At 43.1% G+C, this 25,732-nt stretch overlaps 1 protein-coding gene across 1 annotated transcript in view; it reads left to right on the forward strand.

The window, feature by feature from the left end:
• Nucleotides 1-6,756: 6,756 nt before the first annotated feature.
• Nucleotides 6,757-25,732, forward strand: part of ZNF804B (zinc finger protein 804B) — a gene marked incomplete at its 3' end in the record, with an annotated part of 177,064 nt that continues 158,088 nt past the window's right edge. The window contains exon 1 of the mRNA XM_081881784.1: nt 6,757-7,819. Coding sequence (XP_081737910.1) covers nt 7,712-7,819 — 108 coding nt within the window. The 5' untranslated portion in view covers nt 6,757-7,711. The remainder of the gene's footprint in view (nt 7,820-25,732) is intronic.

The following is a 25,732-nucleotide window of genomic DNA, read 5'->3' on the forward strand; positions in this document are numbered from 1 at the left end:
CGTCTTCCAGAGCAACTACTCTATTCCGAACTTAAAAATGGAAAGCGTAATGCTGGTGGTCAACAAAAGAGGTTTAAAGACTGTCTCAAGGCAAATCTAAAAAAATGTAGTATAAACATTGACAACTGGGAAACACTGGCCTGCGAGCGCTCCAGTTGGCGAACAGCCTTTACCAAAGGTGTCATGAGCTTTGAAGACACTCAAACTCAGGACGCAAGGGAGAAACATGCTAGGAGGAAAGCAAATCCACACCGTGATCAGCTCCCGCCCAGAAAACAGTGTCCCCACTGTGGAAGGACGTGTGGATCCAGAACTGGCCTCCACAGTGACTTACGGACTCATTGTTAAAACTGTGTTTATGGAAGACAATCTTACTCGACTATGAGTGATCACCAAAGAAGAAGAAGGAGAAGGAGAAGGAGGAGGAGGAGAAGAAGAAAGTAGTGCCACACTTCTTAACAACAAAAATGAGGTCACAGTACTGCATACCTTTGAGTACCCCCTGAAAAAAGAAGCGCCGAATGAGTGCCAAAAGGACATTGATAGACCTGCTCTTTCCCATTTCCTCCACCCATTGTTTAAAAGCTGTCTAAGCTAGTAGCCATCACCATCTGTGGTAATCTGTAGTAATGAATTCTGTTAAGTTAATAAATGTTAATTGGGCATGGAAACTGTAGAGTAAATAAAAACATGATGGGAATCGCCAGGGGTGTAGCACTTCTTTCTCTGACATTTTCAGTACCCTTGGATGCTACTGAAATGCCAGGAGAACATATCCTCGTAACCAAAATGTGCAAAACCGATCCATAACTGTTGGAAAGGTGAAAGGACAATGCAAACCTTTATTGTGCCCCTCCCTTTTTTAACTAGGACCTTACACTGAACGATGGCTCATGCATTTTCTAAATAATAATTAAAAAGAAATGAAAATAAAAAGTACTCAAAGTCTCGTGACCCTCTATATAAAAGCAGTGGAGGTGGCTGGGTTGCTGGGGGAAAGTCTGCCATGTGACCATGTGGTTTCTCTGTTGGATACCATGAGCTTAAGTGGAAATGAGGAGATGATTTTCCCTTAAAAAATTAGGTCACTTTTCAGCATCTCTTCTGCTGCTTTCCCATCTTTTGTTACGGAGTCAGACATTAATATTACAGCACACATTTTAGCTGAATAAGGATTTAGCGTTTGGTTTGTAAAATGGAGATAATAACATTCACGTCAAGAGACTGTGAGGATTAATTAGCTTATGGAGTAAATTCATGATAACAAATGCTAAGTACTATTCATAACAGTAATAAAAACCTTTTAAAAACTGAATGGACAGTTGAGCAAGTGAGTCTTTTGCAGTGATTATTCTGCTCCAGCCCTTGTTCTAATGCCTAACCTTTCACTGCCTTGGTTCAAAGTAAATGTACTAGATAAGAATGTGTGGCAGTGTAAGAAATGCTCCCTGCAACGATACTGATAGCTAGAGAGCTTTGTGGGTATTATAATCACAGGTTGCCTTTGATAAACAAAAAGGTACAGGAGGACCACAGTATCAACATACTGTCTTAACATACTGTCACAATTATTCTGTGCTTGTCCATCTAGCTAGCACCTTCTTCTTTTTGATAACGGCATCTCCCAAATACATTCTAAATAGTAGTTAAAGTCTAATATTATGGTTTGGCCCCCTACACCATTTACTGTGGCAAGAAAGGTAGTATCAGAGCTTTGGGGAAGATGCTTAAAGGTTTTATAGAGCTACAAGAAACTTGGAAGAAAAGGGAGGGTAGAAAAGGGAGAAGGAGCTATCCATGGTCCTTACCATCCTAAGGAGTTTAACACTTATTCTGGAGCACTGACATCAGCCTAGTAAACTGGCTTTGCCCCAGCTGCTTTGCATGCAAACGCCACTGTAGCCACTGCAACACAAAAGTAATTCTGCTTGTATATGATCTGTATATGATCAAGCTGCTTGCAATATTATCTTGCTCCCTGGAGATTACTGGGTTATAAAATGGCCTAATTTATCTTAGTGTTCAAATTTCAGCTGATCCCTACAGAGATAAAAAAATAAGACCAAGTAGTGGCAGTATATTTTCTTTCTTTCTTTCTTTCTTTCTTTCTTTCTTTCTTTCTTTCTTTCTTTCTTTCTCTCCCTCTCTCCATACTGCCATTCTGTGAAACCATTAGGCCACTGTACAGTAAAATATGTTGTATAAAGAGACTTTGCTCAATAAAAGCGTTATCTATTATCCATAGATTTAAGTTTAGTTTTTAAAAAAATGTATGGATCACTTCCCACAACAAAAAGTCCTTGTGCAGCTCTAATCAAGTTAGTGGTCCTTGTAAAGAAGTTTTTGATGGATTGGGCCTATTGCCAGTTAAAGGTTTAATAAATCAAGTTATATCAACATTGCATAGTTGCTGCAGTTCTTCACAAGATGAAGAGGGAAAACGACAGTTTAAAAGACAGTTCCTTCAAAACAAGATAGGCAACCTCATACTAGCACTATTCCTGATTAGTCAAAACAGTTCTAATATGCTCCACCTGAACTTCCAACATCTTCTGATAAGGGGCATGTGTGTGCAATGCATATCACACAGATTCAATTTGTATCAATGCACATCACCCCTGTATAAATAACCCATGAGGTCATTGCCAGAGGAGGCTTTTCTGAGGTCAGGAGCAGAGTTTCCTATGCAGAATTGGCTTCCCATCTGTATCTTCCATTCTTGCCTTAATCAGCTCTGCTCCTTGCTAAAATAGCTTACAATATCCAGTATTCTTCCTCTCTCTCTTTTGCACATGAGCCCAAACTGAAAACTGAACAAGGCATGCTTAGCATGAATTATTAGTATTGTTCCAGTGTTAGTTTGAAAAGGTAATCAACCATGCCCACTTTACATTAAGAGGAAAATGAAAAGGTAATAATTAAGGGTCTTAATAGTCCGAACCTTTTCCTTTTAAAAAATAAATTGCAGTCTGGTTTTGAACAAATACACCAATTCAATCATAGCACTTTTGATATCTTTAAAGATTGCTATCTTTAAGTAAACAGAGAAGTTTGCTTCTGATCTTTCATTCTCTCAGCTACATATCAATCCTACATCAAGGTTTCCCATGAATACCTTAGGACATGCAGCATCAAAGTTCTTGGTGGATGTATGTACAGTATGTATTTTTCAAAATGTTTAAAACCCTACCACCATAATTCTGAGAGAATGAGTACTTATGAATGGCAAGTATGCAGTTGTGGATGGGCTTTTAAGTTTTGCATCTCAAGCATTCAGGTCAGTGGAAAAAGTAGGCAGGTTACATGTATGGTACTGCTAACATGTATAACTCCACAAAGCATTTCATCTTCTTTGATCTTAAAAGTTTCACCATAATTATATTTCTAGGCAGGAGGTAAGTGAGCTACTTTTGGCACAGATTATGACCGGAATGATATGTGTGTCTCAAATTAAAGCCAAAGGGCATAAATAGCATGATCTTTCTTTTTAAATACTTTGGACTAGTAGTAATAATAATAATAATTTATTTATACCCCACCCATCTGGCTGGGTTTCCCCAGCCGCTCTGGACAGCTCCCAACAGATTAAAAACAGAATAAAACACCAAACATTAAAAACTTCCCTAAACAAGGCTGCTTCGGTCTTCTAAAAGTCAGATAGTTGTTTATTTCCTTGACATCTGATGGGAAGGCGTTCCACAGGGTGGGCACCACCACCAAGAAGGCCCTCTGCCTGGTTCCCTGCAACCTCACATCTCACAGTGAGGGAACCGCCAGAAGGCCCCTGGAGCTGGCCCTCAGTGTCCGGGCAGAACGATGGGAGTGGAGACATTCCTTCAGGTATCTGGACCAAGGCTGTTTAGGGCTTTAAAAGTCAGCACCAACACTTTGAATTGTTTGGAGTTTGGAGTTATGGGGGCCTAACAATTCAGCCACACTTTAGCTTAATTCTGATTGTTAAAGGATGTGTTCCTGTGCAATTTTTGTTTATGGTGGTAGTTTCATAATTATATAGACACATCTGGGAGAATGGGTTGCCTCCAGTTAATTGCTGAGACTGTGTGGGGGCTTTAACCAAATTAGCTGAATATATGCAGTATTTACACTAGGGCTGCAGAGACATTGCTTGTGTATTGAAGAAAGGAAGCTGAGTTTGCATATCAAGCTAAATGAGATTGATGGTGTGTATACCCTGCAGAGGAGAAAAATAGCAACCTGTTTTCAACTGCTTTAATGTTGGAAGCATTTCATGCTTGCAAAACTGTGTCAGTTATTTAGCTTGTAAATTGCTCCTTATATGCAGGCACCTACCTACCTTCCAGAAATTAGGTGTGTGGGGGGGTAGTGGATGTGATGATCATTACAAGTAAAAAATTGATATTTTATTTTATTTGAGAACTTGATTATCCCTGAAATCCTCTAATTTTTTAAGTTTCCCTTTCATTATTAGAGATTCTGCTTTATTTCTACTGTGGGTTCATACTCATGTGGAAGAAAATATTGGTGGAAAATGTTTTGCACGGTGTTGGGAAATGAATTACTCCTCAGCTCTTTCTATTTGGTTTGTCTTGGGCTTGTGGTTAGCAAAGATTGCAGAACAGAAATAAAAATACTTCTAGAAATAAAAATTGGGCTCAGGTCTGTCTAGAAATGTCAGGAAGGTTTTCCTTATGAACTTATGCAGCTAGACTATTAATCCATTTAACTGTATTCTGAATAGAAGCAGCTCTCCAGAGATTTCCCCCCAGCATCTGACCTACTCAGTGATGAGGGAAATGTGTTCAGTTTATTTAGGCTGCAACCCTATGCCTACTTACCTGGGAATAAGTCCCATTGAATTAAATGGAACTTGTTTCAGAATAGACATGTGCAGGATTGCACAGTTATTTGTTTATTTTGAATGTTTATGGGCTGTTAAACATTACAAACTTTCATAGCGGTGTATACAACAATAAAAATAATCACAGGTTAAAAGGCAATAAAGCTGTTCTCAAAAGAGAAATGAGGTACTGCCTGTAGTCTGAGTCAACTTTCCCTTCTGAGAATGTCTGTTAAAAAAAAAGGTTTTAGCATATGATAGAATGTGTACAATGTCAGGGCCTGTTTAACTTCAGCAACAGTTGGTGAATTTATAAACCATCCCCTAGTATAAAAGTCCTGAGACGGTGTACAATTTTGAGTCATGAAAACAGAAGAATAAAAGAATAATGCAACATTGCAGATGCTGATTTCACTAACAACAGTAAAATCCAGAAGCCATAAAATAAAAATTCAAAACCCCAACAACCAAACTATAAAATGTACTGGCATACCTGGCCAAAAGTGGGAGTCTTTGCCTATTGCCCAAAACACATCAAAAATAGCACCAGGTAAACTTTTCTGGGGAGGGCATTCCATATGCGGGACACCATGCTCAAGAAAAAGTTCTGCCTATTTCCATCTGCCTAACTTCAGATGGCGGTCCAGAGGAGAATCATTGATGAAGAAGGAAGTGTTTGGGCAGGCCCACGTGGTAGGAAGTGCTCCCTCAAAAAGCCCGATCCCAAGGATGCCTCTGAATGCCCATTGCCGGGGAATGACAGTGAGGGGCTACTGTACTCAAGTTCCAGTTGTGGGCCACGCAGCATCTGGGTGGCCTCTGAGGAGGCAAACAGGATGTTGGATCAGATAGGCCTTTGGTCTGGTCCAGCAGGGCTCTTTATCCTGTTTATAGGTTACATTTGAAAACCAGCCAGGTGTAATAATGGGTCAGATTAGGACTGGGGAGCTTCAGGTTCAAATCACCCATAGCTGCCAACTCTCTGGGGCCCTGGGTGCCTGAGCACCCAAAAAATTCCCCACGAAAGGGCCGGGCACCCACAAATTTCGGTGCCAGGGCCATGCACACCACATGACACCAGCAGCCCTGGGCACCCACAGTCACATGGCCACATTGGCCCTCCTGAAATCAGCCATGATTCTCCCTGGTTAACCTGGAGCCAGTCCCTACCACTCGGCCTAACCTACCTCACAGGGTTGTTGTGAGGAAAAATGTGGAGAAGGCATGTGATAATAAAAGTGTCCCACAGGTTTTAGCTTTTGGCACAAACTATCACTGGACCAAGAGGGCTGCCATAAGAGTTGAGTTCCCTCTCTGCTCCCCCCCAAACACCCTGTGATGCGCTTGTTAACTTATTTTTAAACGATGCGAAGCGAGGTTTTATAGCGCGAAGCAAGAGTTGGAAGTTCCAGCCAGCATTTGCCATCCCTTCCGTTCCCGCCTCTTTCTGCCACTAATCCTTTCGGATCTCGGGCCTTATTCTGGCGCTGGCATTTCCCGCCTTCAGCCCGGAGCTGAAGGGAAACGCAGGAGGCAAAGCTCCTTGACGAGGCAGGGAAGCTAATTCAAGGGGAGTTCTTGGCGGCGCCTTTCGCAGGAATCGCTCAGGGCGGCCCCGTGAGAGGAAAACGGAGCGAGAGGAACGAGAAGCCGAGCGATTGTCAGGCGGCGGCGCCGGCGCGCGTGTCTTGGGGGAGATGCGGGATTCCATCTCGTTCCGCTTAGGACGGCTGCTCCGTCTTTTTGACGTGGATATGGAGCGTTTCAAAGCCCCCCAGCCTACAAGGAAAACAACACCGCCTCAATGAATTTAGGGACGGCAAGAAGAGGCTTGAGGACGTGGAGCGGCGCAGGATGTGACTCTCCTTCCTAGACCCTGAGCTGCCCAAGGCGTGTTTATTTGGGGGGGGCGAGCTGCCAGGGGTTCCCTTCAGGTCTGAGCGATTCCCGCCTCCTCCACTGAGGCGAATGCCTGACTGCTTTCCCCTCCGCTCTCTCGAGAGGGAGGGAGGGAGGGAGGGAGGAGGAGAAACGCGGGGCCGTCGACCTCCACCTGCTGCCCCTTTCCAAATTCCCACTGGGCGGCCATTACTGGGGCAGAGGGGGATCAAGCGCTGCTTGGCGCGCGCCCTCCGTTCCCTCCTTCCTCCCCCCTGCCCCCCGCGGCTCTCTCCCACGCCAGCTCGCGCGCGCTAAAAGGTGAGGCGGCGGGAGTCCCTGGCTGGCTTTGGCACAGCCGGCAGCGAGCGGCGTGCGGAGGACTTTGTGGTGCCGGCGGGGACTCATCTCTCCAGCCCTCGCCGCGGCGCCAGGAAAAGCGATGGGGAGCCGCCGCTGCTGCTGCTGCTTCCGAGAGCCTCCCCTCTGGCTGTTCGTGCCTCCATAGGAACCTGCTCTGAAGAGAGCGAGCGCGGAGGCGCGAGTCCAGAAAGGGGGTGGTGGGTGGGGAGGAAGCGCGGCGGCGGCGGCGGCGGCGGCGGCGCCTCCCATCCTCCCGCCAAGTTGCGCGCTCGCTCTTTCCATCTTTTCCCCGTCTCTTCTTTGGCGGAGCTACCCAGAGGAGCAGCATGTGGACTGGCTCCCCGGCTCCCTACAGTGCGCTCGGGCTGCTGCTCCTGCTGTTGCCGCCGCCGCTGCTTCCTTCGACACAGCCTGCTGTTGGCAGCGAGAACCCGGGCGCTGGATGAGCGAGAGACCGGGGGCGGGCGGGTAGCGGCGGCTGCACCTTGAGGGCTTCTGCTCCCGCCGAGGGCAGGAGGAGCGGCGGCGCTGGGTGGGCGGCTCTCGCTGCTGCAGAGGATCCCGTTCGCTTCCGCCACGCGCCCCCCTCCAGATCCGGCGTCTGCTGGCGGGCTGACCCACTGCCCCGTTCTCAACCCCGCCCGGACCCGCATGGCGTGCTACCTGGTCATCAGCTCCAGGCATCTCAGCAACGGGCACTACCGGGGCATTAAAGGGATCTTCAGGGGACCGCTCTGCAAAAACGGCTCGGCCTCTCCGGTAACTGGCACCTTACTCCGTCTTCGGTCTACCTAGAGCAGGCGGCATAGATCTAGATAGGGGCGCACGTTTCTCCTAGGAGCGTCTGGGGTCATCTACGGGGGCGGGGAGAAGACGCGGGCACTTTTGCTGCCTTGGGTCCATTTGGTTACATCTTGTTGCTTAAGCTGACTTAAGGGGGGGGGGGAGCTTCTTGAATGTTTCTGCAAAGTTTTCTCCTTCCGAATCCACCGGCGAAACAGGCTTAAGACTCGGGGGTTTAGGAGCGTATCGGTTGTCTTGGTGAGGAATATAGATCGGATTACTTAGGGGGAAAGGGTGTTTAGCGCTGTGGCTCCGGTGAGCCACAGATGGACACGGTGCTGGCAGAAAAAAGTTAGAGCGACTTTGATATGTGGCCGCGGAAAGTTGGTGGAGAAGAACTCGAAGCCTTGTGGGTGGGGGTAACAGGAGTAACGGAAAGTTAGACGCCAGAAGAAAACCATGGGATTGGGAGCGTCTGGGAGTGACCACTGAAAATGACAACAGTTGTCCTTAAGGCCATGTAAGAGAGGCAAAGGAAAGGAAACAAGCAGTATGTGGGCCAGAGAGAATGATAGTGGTGCTTAGTGGAATTAATAGAATGCTTAAAGGAAGAGGGTTGTTTTTTTGTAAAGTCTCCTTATTTATTTTAAAGTATTTTCAGCTGCTTTTTAAGGCTCACAAAATAATGTACAAAAGAAAACTGACACAAGCAGAAAAAAGCAAGAGGAGGAAACCTCAAGGTAGCACCACATTGACCTTTTTCACAACCAGGGCTTGACTTTAATCCCAGCATGCATTACAAGAATACTTTGAAATGTGTTTTATGTCTCTGTTCTGCCTTCCTAAATTCTTCCTCCTCCTTTCTCTTGTGTCTGCCTCCTTGACAGTCTAAGCAAGGTCTATTTTTCTTAACAACAAGAGAGTTCATTTACTTTTTTTAAAAAAAAGAAGTTAGAATATGCAATATGAATATGTTGACGTTGCACCTTAGATTGGCGGCAAGATGCCGAAGGGGTAAGTTGAAGAGAAGTGCCTTAGAGCATGAGTAAGATGCCAGTTGTGCTGAGGTGATTTACAGTGCAATCCTATGCAGGTTTACTCCAAAGGCCTCTTACGTTCACTGTCTTAATGCCCAGAATAGGATATAAACTCTGGTATAAAAAAGATCAGGGAAATATTCTGTTGCAGAACGACAGTCTAGAAAGCAGAATTAGAATGCCAATAAATGGAATCTCTGAAAGGACCCCCTCTTAATGACTGGGGTTTTACTACAGAATAATAAAATCCAGAGGTTGAACGATAGTGCTCATTGCAGGATGACAGAAGCACGACATATCTTTAAAGTTTTCAACAGTGACATGATAGTTAGATGACATTTCACAAGCACAATCCTTGCACTATTATAGTAGATAGGTGGGAGCTGTCTAGGGTTGCAAATGCCCATCCCTGAGATGCAACCCACCATTGTGAAGCTGTTGGAGAAGTGTTCTCCAATAGGGAGTGCATATGATGCTGAGAAGAAAGTTCCATGGAATTGGATATAATTGAACAGGTGGCAAAGCTAAAGTGGGTGCAGCTATAAATGAGAGACTGTAAAGAAAAGAAAGTGCTAAAGTGTAAGGAAGGTACAGTGCTCTGGTTGGAAGCAGGATGCTTCCAAATGCCAGTTGCTGGAAACTTCAGGAGTGGAGAGGATTGTTGCACTCACTTCCTGGTTGCTGGCTTCCCACAGCCAACTGGTTGGCCACTGTGAAAACAGGATAGTGGACTAGATGGACCAATGGCTTGATCCAGCAGGGCTGTTCTTCCCCGAATGGGAAGATTGTGGAAAAAGTGAGCGAAAGCTGTGCTGAAAGCTATGAAGCAACTGCAAAGACAGCTTTGTAAACTGCAGAGGAGATTTGATGGGAAACAGTTGGAATTATAAGGAGAAGGTTATTGGTATATGTTGGAACTGATGGAATGTAAAAGAATATGCTCCAAGGAATGAATACTGTAAGATGTGGGAAAATTTTGAGCAAGGAGCATGATGCAAAGGGTTTTTTAAAATTAACTGATTGCCAAGCTATGGCAGCTATACAGACAAATGACTGCTGTGGTGTTAAGCACCAGTGAGCTGTCCTTTTAGTGCCAATAACTGGTGAAAATGAACACAATGGGTTAGTGACCCTTCACCATATATCTAGTTCTGAGCTCCACAGCATTCTCTTCTAAGAAGTATTTTAACTTTAGAAGTTCCTTTTGCTATCTCTTCTCCTCTGAATACTGTTATTCTTCTTGTAGCACTCTGGGCACTGTAACTTCATATGAAAAAGTAAAAGTTGTGTGGTGTCCCATCATTTTAAAAAATCCAAAATTAGGGCAGTTGGGTTGGCCTAACAAAAGGCACTTCCCTAAATATGGGTTTTGTACTTCCACATGTTTCTTCTCGAACATTAAAGAAAACATATTCATAAGCACACAGTTGCACACTTGCATTTCGTGAGAAGGTTCTAGTTTGTTCTTTACTCCAATATAGCAGCTGGAATATGTACACACAATGTACACAATGTGTAACCCGTAGTGCAGCCAGATTAGTAAGGTACACTGCATTCGTTTATTTGTTTGTGTTTGTAGACCACTTCCACTGAGAATGTAGAATAAATAACCACACTTAAACCAAATACCATAAAACCGTAGCACCATCTATGTACAGAGTGCTTTACAATGAGCAGCTTTGACAGGTCCCTTCTCCAAGGGCTTGATCTATAAATAGACAAAAGGGAGAGAACAAATGAAGGGGGGAGGAATGGAGGCAGGGGGAAAACAGGAAAACAATATGCTATTATTTCTGTTATGCTTACTTTGGCTTAGTTGAGTTGTCCTTCTGTAATCCTCAAAATCGACCGATTGAACTTGGGGAACTTACCCAGAGAAAAGGCTTCCTCAGTTTCTGTTTTTATAATGCTCAAAGTCAGGAGTGGCCCATGAGATGCCTTCTAGATATAGTTTGGGACTAAGTTCCTATAAATCCCAACCACTGGTCATGCTGACTGAGGCTGATGAGAGTTGGAGTCCAGCAACATCTGGAGGGCTCCATGTTGACTATCCTTGCTCTAGACATTGGGTGCCAGGCGATGTTTCACTCCTAGGGCTTGTAGTGGCTTGGGGGAGGATATTTTTCAGGATCTGGTGTATGGGTTAAAGAGTTATTTTAATTAAACCTCCTCATAGACAGGTCCTGATGCAGCTCCCCTAGCCTCACTTGTAGTTTAGTCCTCAGTTCCTGTAATGACCATTCAAAGAGCAAGGGCTGTAAGCTGTGAGACTGCACTCCTAGCCACACACAAGGACTTCTGGGTAGATGTGCAGAGGATCACACTGCCAGTACAGTGGTACCTCGGGTTAAGAACTTAATTCATTCCAGAGGTCCGTTCTTAACCTGAAGCTCTTCCTAACCTGAGGCACCACTTTAGTTAATGGGGCCTTCCACTGCTGCCGTGCCACCGGAGCACAATTTCTGTTCTCATCCTGAAGCAAAGTTCTTAACCCAAGGTACTATTTCTGGGTTAGCGGAGTCTGTAACCTGAAGCGTCTGTAAACCGAGGTACCACTGTATTGGTTTTCACTTTGCAGTTGTAATTGACACAAGGACTTCTGCTTCTTAACTGTGGAGGCTACCTGGTACGCAACCAATATGTTTGTGATGTCTAGGAAATGTGTTTTAGTCTCTCCTTACCCTTGCTGAGATTTTCATCCAGAATAACTTTGAGAAAATGTCTTTCCCTCTCATTTTTTAAAAAGTGAAAGCTGATTTTAAATATGTTTGAAAGCTGTTCAGGGTTTGGAGGATGATAGGGCGGGGGGAACCCCCGTGGTGATGGCTTGCATGCAAAAGTCAAGAAATTTAAAATGTCAGATTGCTCTGTAAATGTGCCTCCAACCACACTGTACATCTGTATATTCTCAATTCTTGTTTCCCACAGAAAAATATGAATGGACACACTGTTGTTTATGTGGCAGCGGTGCACCATGAACAGGATGTAAGATGTATAGTACTTCTAAATTCACATATTACCTATCCTTCTGAATTATTTTCTCATTCGCTTTATTCTGAAATTACCATGTCTGCTTAATTTGGAAATTCTTGGTTTCCCCTAGGTTTTGTAGGGGTTTTTTTGAGGGGCAGGGGGCTTGACTGAGACATCTGTTTGTGAGTTCAGTGCTTTATCTTTTGTTTCTCGAGCAACATTTTGAACTTTCATATAATCTTAAATATTTTGTTTTAGTGTATGAGCCATTAAAAGCTTCTTGCATTTATGGAGTGCCATCTACTTCATGCATGACTCTGTGTAGCCTTTAATGTGTAATGTGTACCTTTCTATATTTAAAGTGTTCTCTATTAACAAACCATGAAATGTCAGCAGGCTTATGGCTATGCTTTTGGATATGAGAACAGTAGTGAATATTTTAAACACCTTTATGAAATTTCATGGCTGCGTGAACAACAGTTTACCCATCTGGATATTTGTATGTGTCACTTTGTATCAATGTCAGTGATTGCGCATACTGTACTTACAGTGGACACACAATTCTGGGGTATGGGGCTCCCATAGCGGCTTATGGAAAGAGCCAGGTGTGCATACGCTTGCATGATCATAGCCTTTGGGACAATGGCCAGGATTTACATAAGCATACTGTTCATTTTTGCTTATTGCCATACAGGAGAGAATCCTGCTCTTTACTGATGATTCCTAGCACAGTATGATTTCTCAGGTGAGCAAGAAAAAGTTGGAGAATGCATGCAAGGCAGCGGTAAGCACAACAGTGCTGCAGAAAGCCACATGCAGTCTTATTTCACATATTACGTGTTAATTTTGTACCCCACACCTTCATTTGTTTATTTAGTACATTTGTATACCACTTTTCTTACACGATGGAACTCACCGCTTCTCAAGTACAGTGGTACCTCCGTTTAAGAACAGCCTTGTTTACAAACTATTCAGTTCATAGTGTTCCGGTTAGCAAACTTTACCTTGGTCTACAAACGGAAGCTGAATGGTGGAAGGGCACTGGCGGTGGGAGGCCTCGTTGGGGAAAGCATGCCTCGGTTTAAGAATGGACTTCTGGAATGGATTAAGTTTGTAAACCAAGGTACCACTATATCTCTCATCTGGGCAGTGGCCAGACCTCCATTTATATATAGCTGCAGCAGGTGGCTGCATCATGTGCCTCAGACCATGCCTGGGGACCAGCACAAGTATTCCCAGTGCAGGTCACCACAGGAGAAAGAAAAAAGTACAATAAATCCAACCACATACAATCAGTAAAACAGCAGAGCAAAGCAACAGGTAAATCATAGTGAATAAAGCACAACAGATCTTTCTTAGGCTACAATAGGAGGCAATGATAAGCAGTGTGTGTGTGTGTGTGTGTGTGTGTGTGTGTGTGTGTGTGTGTAAGCCTTGGGTTTGTACATTGTCATCTCTCCTTTCTTCTGATATGGCTGCAAGGTGATCTGAAGCCTCACAGTTAACTACAGTTTAGTCTTACATTAGTCTAAGCGCTCTAAACTCCTCTTTCCAAACCTGCTGGAATGGGGAGTATGCATGCCCAAGGCTTGCTTAGACTCATCCTTGTGGCAATGAGTAATTGTCTATCATAGACTCCGAGGATTGTAAAGCTGGAAGGGACCCCAAGAGTCATTTGTGTCCTTTTCTGGTCTGACAAAGAAGCCCAAGGGGCAAGTCAGATCACAGAAGCCCTGCAGCACCATTGAGAGCTGATGCAGCAACTTGCTCCAGCAAAGTCTCCTAGACTCCACCCTCTTTGTGATAACTACAGTTCTTAAAGGGCCAACTTTTGGGCACGCAGACAGGCATTTCTTCTGAGCTCGCTGGCCTCCTACTTTGTGTGTAACCTGCACTCTTGGACCAGTTCCTCAGGCTCTGGGAAAGACATTTCTGAAGGTCCAAGATCTGGCACTATGGACCTTGGTGTTATTGGATCTGGTCCAGAGAACTCCTACCTTGACAGCTTTGGCTTTACTGGCTTCCTAGCCAGCAGCTTAGAGTCAGGAACCCAGTGTGACTTCTTAGCTGGTGACTCTGCAGACTCTGATTCAATGTTTTGGTGGTTGCTTTACTCTGGAGCTTGGGAGATTAAAAAAGCTTTAGCCTAGGACCAAAATAATGTCAGTGTAGGTGTAAGGAGGCCCTCCCTAGGGAGAACATTCCAAAAACAAGGTGCCACAACTGTGAAGGCTTCTCCCCAATTGCTACCTGCCTTATCTTGGATACTGAGAACAGCTCAGATGACTATTTTGGCAGTCATGAATGTAGATTCTGCATTGTAGAATATGGAGGGGCAATGGGATTATGATACTAGGCTCTACCCCCCCCACCATGCATATTCACTATAATGTAGACTGATCTGTGCATGGTATGGAGTCTATTACCACGATGCCACCACTCACCTGTGGTGTTTATTCCACACAAAAGGGGGCTCAGATGCAGATGATCAACTAACAGATTCTATTGCTATGAAAACTTTCACCTTGTCCCATAAGCAAGGTCTGGCAAGAAGTTTCTGCAAAGGATTTTCAAGGGCAGGTTTCTTGCACACCACTTAAGAGGCTTTATCACAATCAAGTGGTGTGTAAATTTTGTATGTATTTATTTATTTATTTATTGGTTGGACAGTGTTCTCGAAGCTACCAACATGAGTCTGACCAAACCGTGGGAGGCAGTGGAAGACAGGAGTGCCTGGCGTGCTCTGGTCCATGGGGTCACGAAGAGTCGGACACAACTTAACGACTACAACAGCAAATTTATTTATTTAACAGAGAGTTGTCTACAACTAACATTTACTCAGAGGAGACCCATTGAAATTAATGGGCTTAAGTTCGTCACAGTCATTAATTTTAATGGTTCCACTCTGAGCAAAAGTTATTTGAATACAACCAAAAAGTGTTTATTATAGACATAACAAACATTTTTGAAATCTAATAGAACAAGCTTCTTTTGAAATGTCAAATTATTTTCTGTTGATGAAAATCTGTCTCTTGAAAGGATACTGTCAGAGCTGCCCGAAGTCCCAGCTCACAGAGGACCAACGCCAGGTCGTTGTTATATACAAAAGCCTTTATTGAAGTTCAGTCTCTATTTCAAAAACACCGTGGCGCGCAGCTCTACGTCTTAAACCCTATACCGCCGAAGCTCCGTCTGAATCTCTTCCCCTCTGACACCAGTTTAAGACTCTAGACCTGCTCGACCTCCAGACACCTCTGCTCTCTCCTCCTCTGGGTCCTCCTGTCCACTGGGGCATTCCCCTTTCTGGACTCTTCTGACGCTGAGTCCCCTTACTCCTCCCCCTGCCTCCAGCGGGCTTTAGGACCTGGTTCCCAATCCGGGTTCTCTGCTGTCCCGCGCGCCTGTACATTTGAACTTGGCTCTCGCGCCAACCCAGTGACCTTCCTCCTGACCGTTACACTGCTTCTGTCACTACTTCCCTCTTCCGGGAGGCTAGCTGGACCTGGCCTCCCCTCCGTTCCCTGACTCTCCGATGGAGGCGTGGTCAGCCCTGACTCATCTTCTCTCCCTGCTGGGGGAGACGCTGGCCCCGAGCTCTGGGACTCTTCCCCCCCCCACTACGCTCTGGTGGGGAAAGCTGGTCCTGATCTCCAACTGCTGCTCTGGGAGTCCCCGCTGGCCCCTTGCTTCTGGAGTGTCCCCTTTTGGACCCCCCTTGCCCTGGCCACCGGCGCCCCCTTCTGTGAATCTTCTGATTCGCTGGAGAGGCTCATGGAATCTCTCGGGCCACTGTCATCTTCTCCTACGCTGCCCTCAGATTCTTCCCCTTCGCTCTCCATTTCCTCTCTTCCCTGTGCCTCTGCTCCTGAGCCCCTGACAGATACCATCATAACAGACTCAAATACGACACTGCAGGTTTGCAATTTGAAGAGACACATACACACATATCCTGAATTAAAAATTTGAGACATGCCTCATGCTTTTCCACCTGAAAAGGTTTATTTTTAGGGTAGGATAGAATAATAATTATTCTACCCTTGTTGGAGTCCAAATCCTGTGGTTTGGATGCTAGTCCCCTTTCTAAGCCTGAATGAAAAGGCAAGCCCAGAGCAGACACCCAACAGGCAACTTCCTCTGAGGACACAGCACTTTGTTAATTCTCACCACCAGGAATGTTTGTTAATCCAATCACATATCCTGCAGTGTCATGGCTGTAGTCCATGCCTCTCCAGCAAAAGCTGATTGGAAGAAGGCAAGCGAGTCATGCAGAGTTGCAGCAAACATGCCCCTCACTGGCTCAGAGGCAGTTTTGGGGTGGTATGATCAGTGTGGTTGCACTGGGTGCCACGCTGCAGAAGACACCAAAACAATGCTTTAGAATGAAGCACGCAAGGCAGGAGGCGCAAAATTTTATCAACACACAGGGTGCTACTGAAATTTTAGAGCCCAAAGGCAGCCACTGAGTGGCTGGATGCTTTGAGGCTTATGTTTGTCTCACTTAGAATCACAGAGCAGGAAGGTGCTTCTGGCTGATACAGGAAATCTTCTGTTACAGCATCCCCAACAAGTGGCTGGCTAGCTTCTGCTTAAAAGCCTCTAACAATGAAGAGGCCACCATCTTATATGGCAGGCAGTCTCTTCCACCATTGAACAGCTTGTTATTATCAATAGTTTATTCCTAATGTTTCCTAGAAACTCACTTTCCTGTAATTTGAAGCCTTTGGTTCAGGTCTTAAGCTCTGCAACAAAAGAAAACAATTTTTTCCCATCGCCTTCAAGGCTGTCCTATTGCCTCTTAATGCTCTCTTCCATCAGGCAAAACATAATGAATGCCTTAAAATCTTTACTCATAGGACTTTGTCTCCAGGCCTTTCATCTGGACGAGTTCCAGATTGTCAACGTAACTTTCCTAAACTGCAGTGCCTAGAACTGGACACAGCCCTCCAGGTAAGCTCTGACCAAAACAGAATAGAGTGGCACAATTTCTTCTTGTCATCTGGACACTCGACTATGTATGAAGCTGGCTTAACACTGAGTTAAATTATTGGTCCATCTAGGCAAGTTCTCTCTGCTCTGACTAATGGTAGTGGCTGTCCAAAGTCTCAAGATGTATTTCCCATTATCTGCTACCCATTCCTTTTTAAGTATATGCCAGGGATTTAACTTGGAACCTACTGCATGGAAAGCATGCTCTGAACGATGTCCCTTCTGTCTCTGAATCCGTGGCAATGGCTCCTTTCAAAAACTCATTGACAAAAGCCATGGGTGTTTCAAATGAAGCTTGTTTTGCAAGGGCTGAACTATGACCTTTCCTGGCACACAATTTGGGAATTGCTGGCTCAGACCGGGGGTCTGGTGTGTTGCTTGCTGGAACAAAATTATTACTTACTGTGAGGACTGAGTAATGTAACTTCAAGACTGATATAAATGGGAAAGCTCTTGAACTGATGATTGACTGAAGAGTGGGGACGAGAAATGCTGAGCTTTAAGAATGAGTCAAAAGCGGTGGACTCCTGAGAGGGTTATATTTCCTTCAAGAGGTGCATTTCAGAAGCGTCATTTTCTCCTTCCCATTTTTCACAGAATAACAAATGCTCTTTGAGGATCCGATATATGTCCCCTGCAAAATGAAATATGACCCATATGCAAAAATCTAGCATTTACTAAGATTTGTAAAGCTCTGTGCAGAATACTTATGGCTATGAATATATCATACTGATCACAGGGCTGCTTGGAGCTGCCGTTGGTTTTTTTTCCTTTGATCTGTGATGGATACATATAATACTGGCCTGCTGCAAAACTGCTTCAGTCAGTATCTTACCAGACATGCCACAACCTTTGCAAAATCAAACTCACAAGGCAAGACCCAGACTTTGCGAGGATCTTCGCAGAGTCCTGCAGTGGTGCCAATGACTCAGCAGATGTCTTCCGTTCTTCTCCTCCACTGTTTTGATCTAGTGCTGCTGGGCTGCTTGAGGCTTTTCAGCTAAGACATAAAACGAAGTCAGTTTTAGTTACAGTTATTAAAATTACTTCATGTTTCTGCGGGTAATGAAAAGTTAAACTGGTAATTGAGACCTAGGATGGAATGCATGTTCTTTCATAAGGTGCCCCCCCCCCAATCAAAATCACAATAGGATATATTAGTACTTGCCACTTTATTCGCTCCTCAGATGGTTATTTAGTGATTGTGTTAAGTAGTTGATTGTATTCCATTTAAAAAAAATGTCTTTGCTTCACTCAGGGCCATGGTGCAGTGGCGTAGCGTGGGGGGTGCAGGGGGGGCCGGCCGCACCGGGCGCAACATCTGGGGTTAGGGCAAATCCACGGGTTAGGGGGCGCAAATCCACGGGTTAGGGGGCGCAAATTACTTTCCTTGCCCCGGGTGCTGACAACCCACGCTACACCACTGCCATGGTGATTTCTTTATTGAAATGCCTAAGAGAGGACCCATAGGATTTAACTGGATTTAATAGTTCTAACTAGGTAGAGAAAATGTTCATGTGCTAGAATGGCTTTAACAATGCTTTCTACCACAGTGAAACATGTTTCTCCAAAGGAAGTGTTTATATCAAAAGCATACCAGTGTGAGTAGATAAATAGGTACAGTGGTCCCTTGGTTTTAGAACCGCTTAGTTTATGAACAACTTGGAAATAGAACGCTGTAAACCCAGAAGTAGGCATTCCGGTTTGTGAACTTTGCCTTGTAAGCTGAACATGTTCCGCTTCCTGTTGAGTGTGTTCCATTTGTAAATTGAGCCCTCCACTGCTAATCAGAGGCTTTCTGTTGAGTCTGTTGGCTGTTTAGGACCGAGCACCCACACAACACAGAGGTGATATTTGGAGCTTTTGTTTTTGCAATTTTTTGCGTGTTTGTGTCGATTTTTCATTTTTTTTGACATTTTAAGGGACTGACTTGTGACTATGGCTTGTGGCTTTGTTTTCGTGACTTGTTTTTGTGACTGTGTGCAACCCAGTTCAGCTACTGATTGATTGATTGTGTGACTGCAGAAATGGATAAAAGTGCCCCCCCCCGCATCCAAACATTGACTATCATCAGTGCATGTAAGAAGAAGAAAAAATTATTTTAATCATCTACAATACTGTCTTATTTATTTTATAGTACAGTACATTGATTATTGCTTTCATTTTATGGGTCAATGGTCTCATTAGATAGTAAAATTCATGTTAAATTGCTGTTTTAGGGGTTGTTTTTAAAAGTCTGGAACAGATTATTCCATTTTGCATTATTTTCTATGGGAAAGCATGCCTTGGTTTTAGAATGCTTTGGTTTTGGAACAGACTTCCGGAACAGATTAAGTTTGGGAACCAAGGTACCACTGTACTGCAGTGGTAAGGTAAACTGTGTTTCTGTGTGCTCTTGCTTCCGTCACAGTGTACTGTTGCACCAGAAACCAATTTAGTCATGCTGGCCACATGACCAGCTGTCTGCGGACACATGCCAGCTCCCTCGGCCTGAAAGTGGAGATGAGCGCCACATCCCATAGTTGGATTTGACTGGACTTAACCATCCAAGGGTCCTTTACTTTTACCTTACCTTCATTGGATCATGGGTCCAAGAATACATAAATTCACATCAAGCGGTTCAGAGATAATGTTTAAAACAAAATACTGAAAACTGAAGTTTCTTAGAAGTTTCTACTACATGCTGAAGAAGTGAACCATTTTTTCAAGATAAATTCTAAATCTTTCAGCCCACTGGAATTAGGGAACATGGTGTTCAATGGGGCTTTCTCCCAAGTATATGTACATAATAAGAGTGCAGCCTTAAACTGGAAACAGCTTGCCTTTTCAGCAGTCAAAGGGTCTGCAGTATACACCTCAAGGAATTGCATTATTATTTCGAAATATTTAAAATACGATGATGAACAGGAATGGCAGTGAGGTATCCCAACAACTCAAGGGGAAAGAAATCACAGATACTAAGGGCATGTTTGCACCGTCTGTTGTTCTGCTTGTATGTCAAGTACGACCAGTGAGTTCACAGCACATTCTATGTGAAGACACTAGCGGTCAGAGCTCCACTTCTATTGAAAAATAATTTCCTTTATGAGAAGAAGCTTGCTTCTTTCAGGATATGTAATGCAATGTCTGATCAAACTTGGTAAGAATGCGGGATCTATTGGCTGGAAAAGTTTCCTGGCCAGGGGCAGTAAGTGCTGTAGGGGTTTGTTAGATGTTAGCGGGTGACTCCCACTGAAACTCAGTTTCCATTTACGTAGTGAGTAAAGTTGTTTTGTGGCATTACAAGCAGTGAAAAGAATCATAGAATTGTAGAGTTGGAAGGAACAGTGACTTGAAAAATTAAGTGAGTAAATAAATAAGCTCTAATCTTCGAATCCTAAGGACATCAAGGCAATATGTAGCATTATTAAAATGAACAATTCCATTTCGGAATAAGGTTGCTTCCATGAACGTTGTTCACTGAGAACTCTTCAGTCAGGCTGCTTTATATTTGAAATAAAGGACCTGCAAAAAACAAAAAAACAAAAAAAAATTGAGAATGTGAAAGCCTTTTAAGGTGGATTTTTTGCATTCATTTAGCTTCTCATAAAGAATTATCTGAACCGTGTCTGATCATTTGGCTCAAGACAGCAATATTTTTGTGTGAATAGTTTCTCATGCACTGTGGAAAAACCTCAGTCCTGTTACTGTAATATGTGCAAAGGTTAAGTCTGGACTTTCACTGAAATTTCCATTATATAAAGGTTCTATGGATGGAACACACAAAGGTTCTATGCATAGCTGGAGTCTAGTCTATCCATTATGCCTGCAGTTGTTATCTTCTGGTTAAAGTCTCCTTTAATGAAGAAGCTAAAAAAGACCTCAGCTGTAGGTTTTATGTAGGACAATCCAATGCAATTCTGCTCAGAAATAAGTGAAACTGTGTTCAGTGAGACTCACTTTAAAGCCTGCATTTGAATTCTCTCTCACCTGTAAAATGTTATGAATAAAAAAGCCACACTGACCTGGGCTGGATCTAGACACATCAAAGAAGTGATTCAGTTAAATGCTTTGTAAACTTCATAGAGGGAAGTTCTGTTGGCCAAAAACGGGACTCCACAGCACCATATAGTGTCATAATGTCATAATGCATATAAAGCACTTTATCTGTACAAATGTAGCTGAGTCCCAGATCATACCCTCAAGTTTAAAACTGGCTAATTTCTGCTTTCTATATTGCATTAAAAGCATTCAGAAATAATGGACTCTGGACCACAGGTTTTACCTGGCATGACTTTAAAACAACAACAACAACGACAACAAACCCCTAAAGAACTTGCAGCCTTATGTGCTGGTTTTGTGTTCAATGCAGCTGCACTAAAGTTCAGAAGGAACTGAGTTTTAAACCTTTGTTGTTTGTTATAAAAGTCTTTGCTTTTCTTCCGTTGTTTTTGTCATGCTGTCATGGACCAGCTGGGTAAGCACCACGAGCCACAGTTTAAGAGCCACTAGGTTGCTGAAGAAAAATAAACAAGATATGCATGCCTACTTATCTCAGGAGAGACCTTTATTGTTAAATATTTACTCTAGTGAATCTATATCATCAAGGTAACTGTTACTATTTTATAGTGAGAAACTGACGGCATGTTAATTTTGAGATTTTTCTGCCATATGCCTAATGGATAAGATGTAAACATTTTCTTCAGACTTCTGTCCCAGTTTCAAGCTTAGATACAGTCATAATAGGCAAGTTTCCTTAAGAAGCCTTCCCACCAACAACCACCTTCTAGAAAAAATGCAGGAAGATTGAATGAAAGTCTGCATACTCTAATCAGCTCTTGCTAATAATGGGCAGTGGGGGTGGCAGTACAGTTTAAAGCATACAGAACACACCAGTATCCACAGGAATGCTTTGCCTATATTCTTTTCAAACTGAATCTAAGAGGTGATTTCGTTGTTGATGGGGGAAAGTGTTAGTTGTAAATCAGAAGTGCACTAAGGCAGATGCTTCAAGAAGTAGCCTAATGAGACCTAGGCATTATGAGCTTTCACCCCAGGGTGTCCCTGCATAGTCCCTGCTGAGTTAAAACTGAAGTGACATGCTGCCGGCTACAAAATGCACAATTTTAAAACGATGAAGAGCATTTGAGGAACACATGCTCCAGAATCTGTCTTTAGTGCATAGGTGTGTTGTCGTTGTTTTTTATTGTTGCTTTTTGCTCTATGGGGTGTGTTTGTGGGTGTGTTTCTGATAATACAGTTGGTATTTGCTCAGAGTGCAAACGCTGCTATTTGTGGTTTCGCTTCCTTGTTTCAGATTATATCAGCTTGGCAGACTACTTTGCAAAGTACATCTGGCAATGCTGATCACCTGTTAGAAACTAGAAGAGGTTATTGGACTGAGTCTGGCTCTGGTGTGCCTTTCTTCTGCCACTTTGATGATTAAAAATGGTGATGCATTTTGCCTCTTCCTGTGAAGTACATGCTCAGTGTGACATTTTGACCACGGCGCTCATGCAACATGTGGTCCTTGGATTGGTAGCTATTGCCCTGGAGGATAAAACGCAGTTGAAACTGATATCCTGCATTGTAGTGAGAAGATTCAGCACGTGAAACACAATAGGATAGTACCTTAGATCTCCCCTTTGGGTATCAACTCATCATGCCCATAGAGAACTAATATCCAAGGAGGTGTATATTTCTAGGAACATAGGAAGCTGACCATTGGTCCATTTGGCTCTGTATTGTCTACTGAATGGCAGCAGCTCTTGTGGGTTTCAGACAGGAGTTTGTCCCATCCATACCTGGAGGTGCCAGTAATTGAATATGAGACCTTCTGCATGCAAGGCATATGTTCAGACATTGACTTTTGCCCATATAACCATTGAGTAGATATAATACAAGTCAATGTAATGTCATTACATTGCACAGGTAGTAAATCCTAGCATCAAAAGCTTTGTTTGGGTGTTTTTTTAAAGGGGGGGGGGGAAAGACACAAGGCATTTATGAATTCATCCATACCCCCAAGGGCATATACATTCTAAGTTTAGGTGGCCACCTTCGGAGCCAAATAAACAGCAATCAGATCTTACCATCTCACTCTAGGCAACCTGCTTATTGAGCATTCATCCTGATTTGTTTATGTATTTTTGTATGTGGAGGTTGGACTATATCTGGTCTTTTTAATATTGATGTTCTATTGAAAGGTTTTCATTTATTGTATAGGTGTAAGTGATATTATTATCCTAATATACATATGGTTGCTAATAACCTAATATGTTCTGTATAAAGTCATTCCAGATGTCAATATATTTGTCCAAACAAAGTCTACATCTATAGGCAATCTGTTCATACGTTGCAAGTGTTAAATATTTATATTTGTTCTTAACTGAGTGCTTGCTCTTATATGTTAGATGGGAAGTTGTTTGACAATCAGCATTCATTCTGATTTGTTTGCATGGTGTTTATACATTTTTCCATTAATCATTTGTTGGTCCTACATTTTCCATGCATTTCCCCATTACTTCCCTAACCGCAAAAGTTCATTTTTTAAAAAGTGGAGTTATTGCTCAAGGATGACAGAGCATTTTAATTCTGTTTTAAGTGCACTTTTAAAGCTCCAGTATGCAGTTGAACTCCTCCCCGCCAAATACAGACAGTGTGGAGGTGACTATGCTCACTTACAACTCCATGCACCCACACTGTATGTTGGTATTTTAGCCCCAAATTCTCTTCTTCTGTAGGTTGGGGGAAATACTGAAGCTCAGAATTCTTTCATATGACTTTTCTGTAATTTTGCAAGATGGTACCCCTCAACAAGAGGATTTCCAATGCCAACTAGTATTTTCAGACATAAGAAGAGTGTGTTGAAAAAAAGCAAGCTGGCTTACATATACAAAGACTCTTGTGGCTGCATAATATTGAAAGCATCTCCAGAGAAAATGACATTTGTGGGGTTGCTGAACTGAGATCCTGTTGTTTAAATGGGATTCAAACAACAACAAAGGAATCTTTGACATTGCTGCCAAGAAACAAGTGCCTTTTCCCTGTTAAAGAGAAACCAAACTATCTGGAGTAGAGTTATCTAGCTCCCATTTCTTATCTCTGCCTTTTGTAAATTGAGTGTGTAATAAATAGAGCTGCACAGAATGTCCTTTTTTTTCTTTTTAGAAAAAAAGGGATAAACTGTATGACATCAAATTTTATATCGGAGCATTGAAAGATATTGGTACGGCAAACTTTATAGCCAAGAAGAATATAACTGTTATCTTTAAAGCATAGGAACATGTTTAAATTATAGTGTACTTCTTCACCAACCTGCATGTTTCTTTTCATTGCAACAGATTTAAGAAATAGGTCAGGAATCTGTAAAAAGGTGTTCTTAGGAAATTCACTTGGCTTCTGCTCTTTATACACATGTAACAACATTTTTAGAGTGCTCTGAAAATCAAAGCCTGCATTATAAACTGTTGTTCCTTTGTACACATATTTCTGTGGCCTGGTCATGGATGACCCATTAGGGTTCCCTTTGCCAGAAAGAAAGAAAGACAGAAAGACAGAAAGACAGAAAGACAGACAGAAAGAAAGAAAGAAAGAAAGAAAGAAAGAAAGAAAGAAAGAAAGAAAGAAAGAAAGCTTAGTATGTGAACCATGGTATTGTAGCCACGTGAAGGATGTGGTCCAATTTGGTAAGAAGGCAAATAGAAATGAGCAATTAAAATTGGGAGGTTTCTGGGAATGTTGCTAAGAGGTTTTTGGAGTAATGTAGCTTAGGAAGTGGGACGCGGGTGGCACTGTGGGTTAAACCACAGAGCCTAGGACTTGCCGATCAGAAGGTCAGTGGTTCGAATCCCCGTGACGGGGTGCACTCCCGTTGCTTGGTCCCTCCTCCTGCCAACCTAGCATTTGAAAGCACGTCAAAATGCAAGTAGATAAATAAGTACCACTCCGGCAGGAAGGTAAACGGCGTTTCCATGCACTGCTCTGGTTTGCCAGAAGCGACTTAGTCATGCTGGCCACATGACCCAGAAGCTCTATGCTGGCTCCCTTGGCCAATAAAGCGAGATGAGCACTGCAACCGCAGAGTCGGTCGCGACTGGACCTAATGGTCAGGGGTCCCTTTACCTTTACCTGGCTCAGGAAGTATTGGTGATAGTTTGGGACTGCTGCTGCCATGAATCAGGTACTACCTGTGTGTTTGTTTCTGTTTCCCCACAATGCCTTATCAACCTTTATAGTAGTAAATAGATTATGAAGAAGATTATGGAGAAAATAAAGGGGAATCTGTAAAGGGTATCCATGAAACAGTACTTTGCATTCTATCTGCGCTGGAAAAATGTAATGGTGAGTTAGGCTTTGGGTCAAGATGCTTTCCCGACCTGATTATCCTCAACATAATCCTGTTTAGAGGTAAGTCCCATTGGCTTCATTGTAACTTACATGAGTATTTCCTTAAATCAGTAAGAGAGATCATGCATGTCAGAATGTTATACTTTGCATCTACCTTACAACAGAAGATGTAGGAACAGGACTTAGTCTTGGCACAAATGAACGATCCTCTTAGAGTTTGATCTAGAACATTACATTAAAGTCAGTGGGAGTTACTTTTATTTTTTTATTTTTTTTAAATAATTTTTATTAATTTTCATAAAACCAAAAAACACACAAATAAACAAATAAACAACACATGACTTCCCCACGCCTCCCCTTCACTGCACCCCTGTTTCAGAAATTTTTAGCAATCCTTCATTCCTTTTCAATATTTCGTTTCCCTCAAAATTTTCTTAACTTAAATATTTACAGCTATAGTTCTTTATTTCTTAACCCTTAACATTTTATCAGTCCGAAATTTTGCAACAGTTCTTAAGATATAGTTTAAATTTTTTCCAGTCTTCTTCCACCGTCTCTCTCCTCT

This window comes from Podarcis erhardii, assembly GCF_964252035.2.
Source record: "Podarcis erhardii genome assembly, chromosome: 12".
NCBI lineage: Eukaryota > Metazoa > Chordata > Lepidosauria > Squamata > Lacertidae > Podarcis > Podarcis erhardii.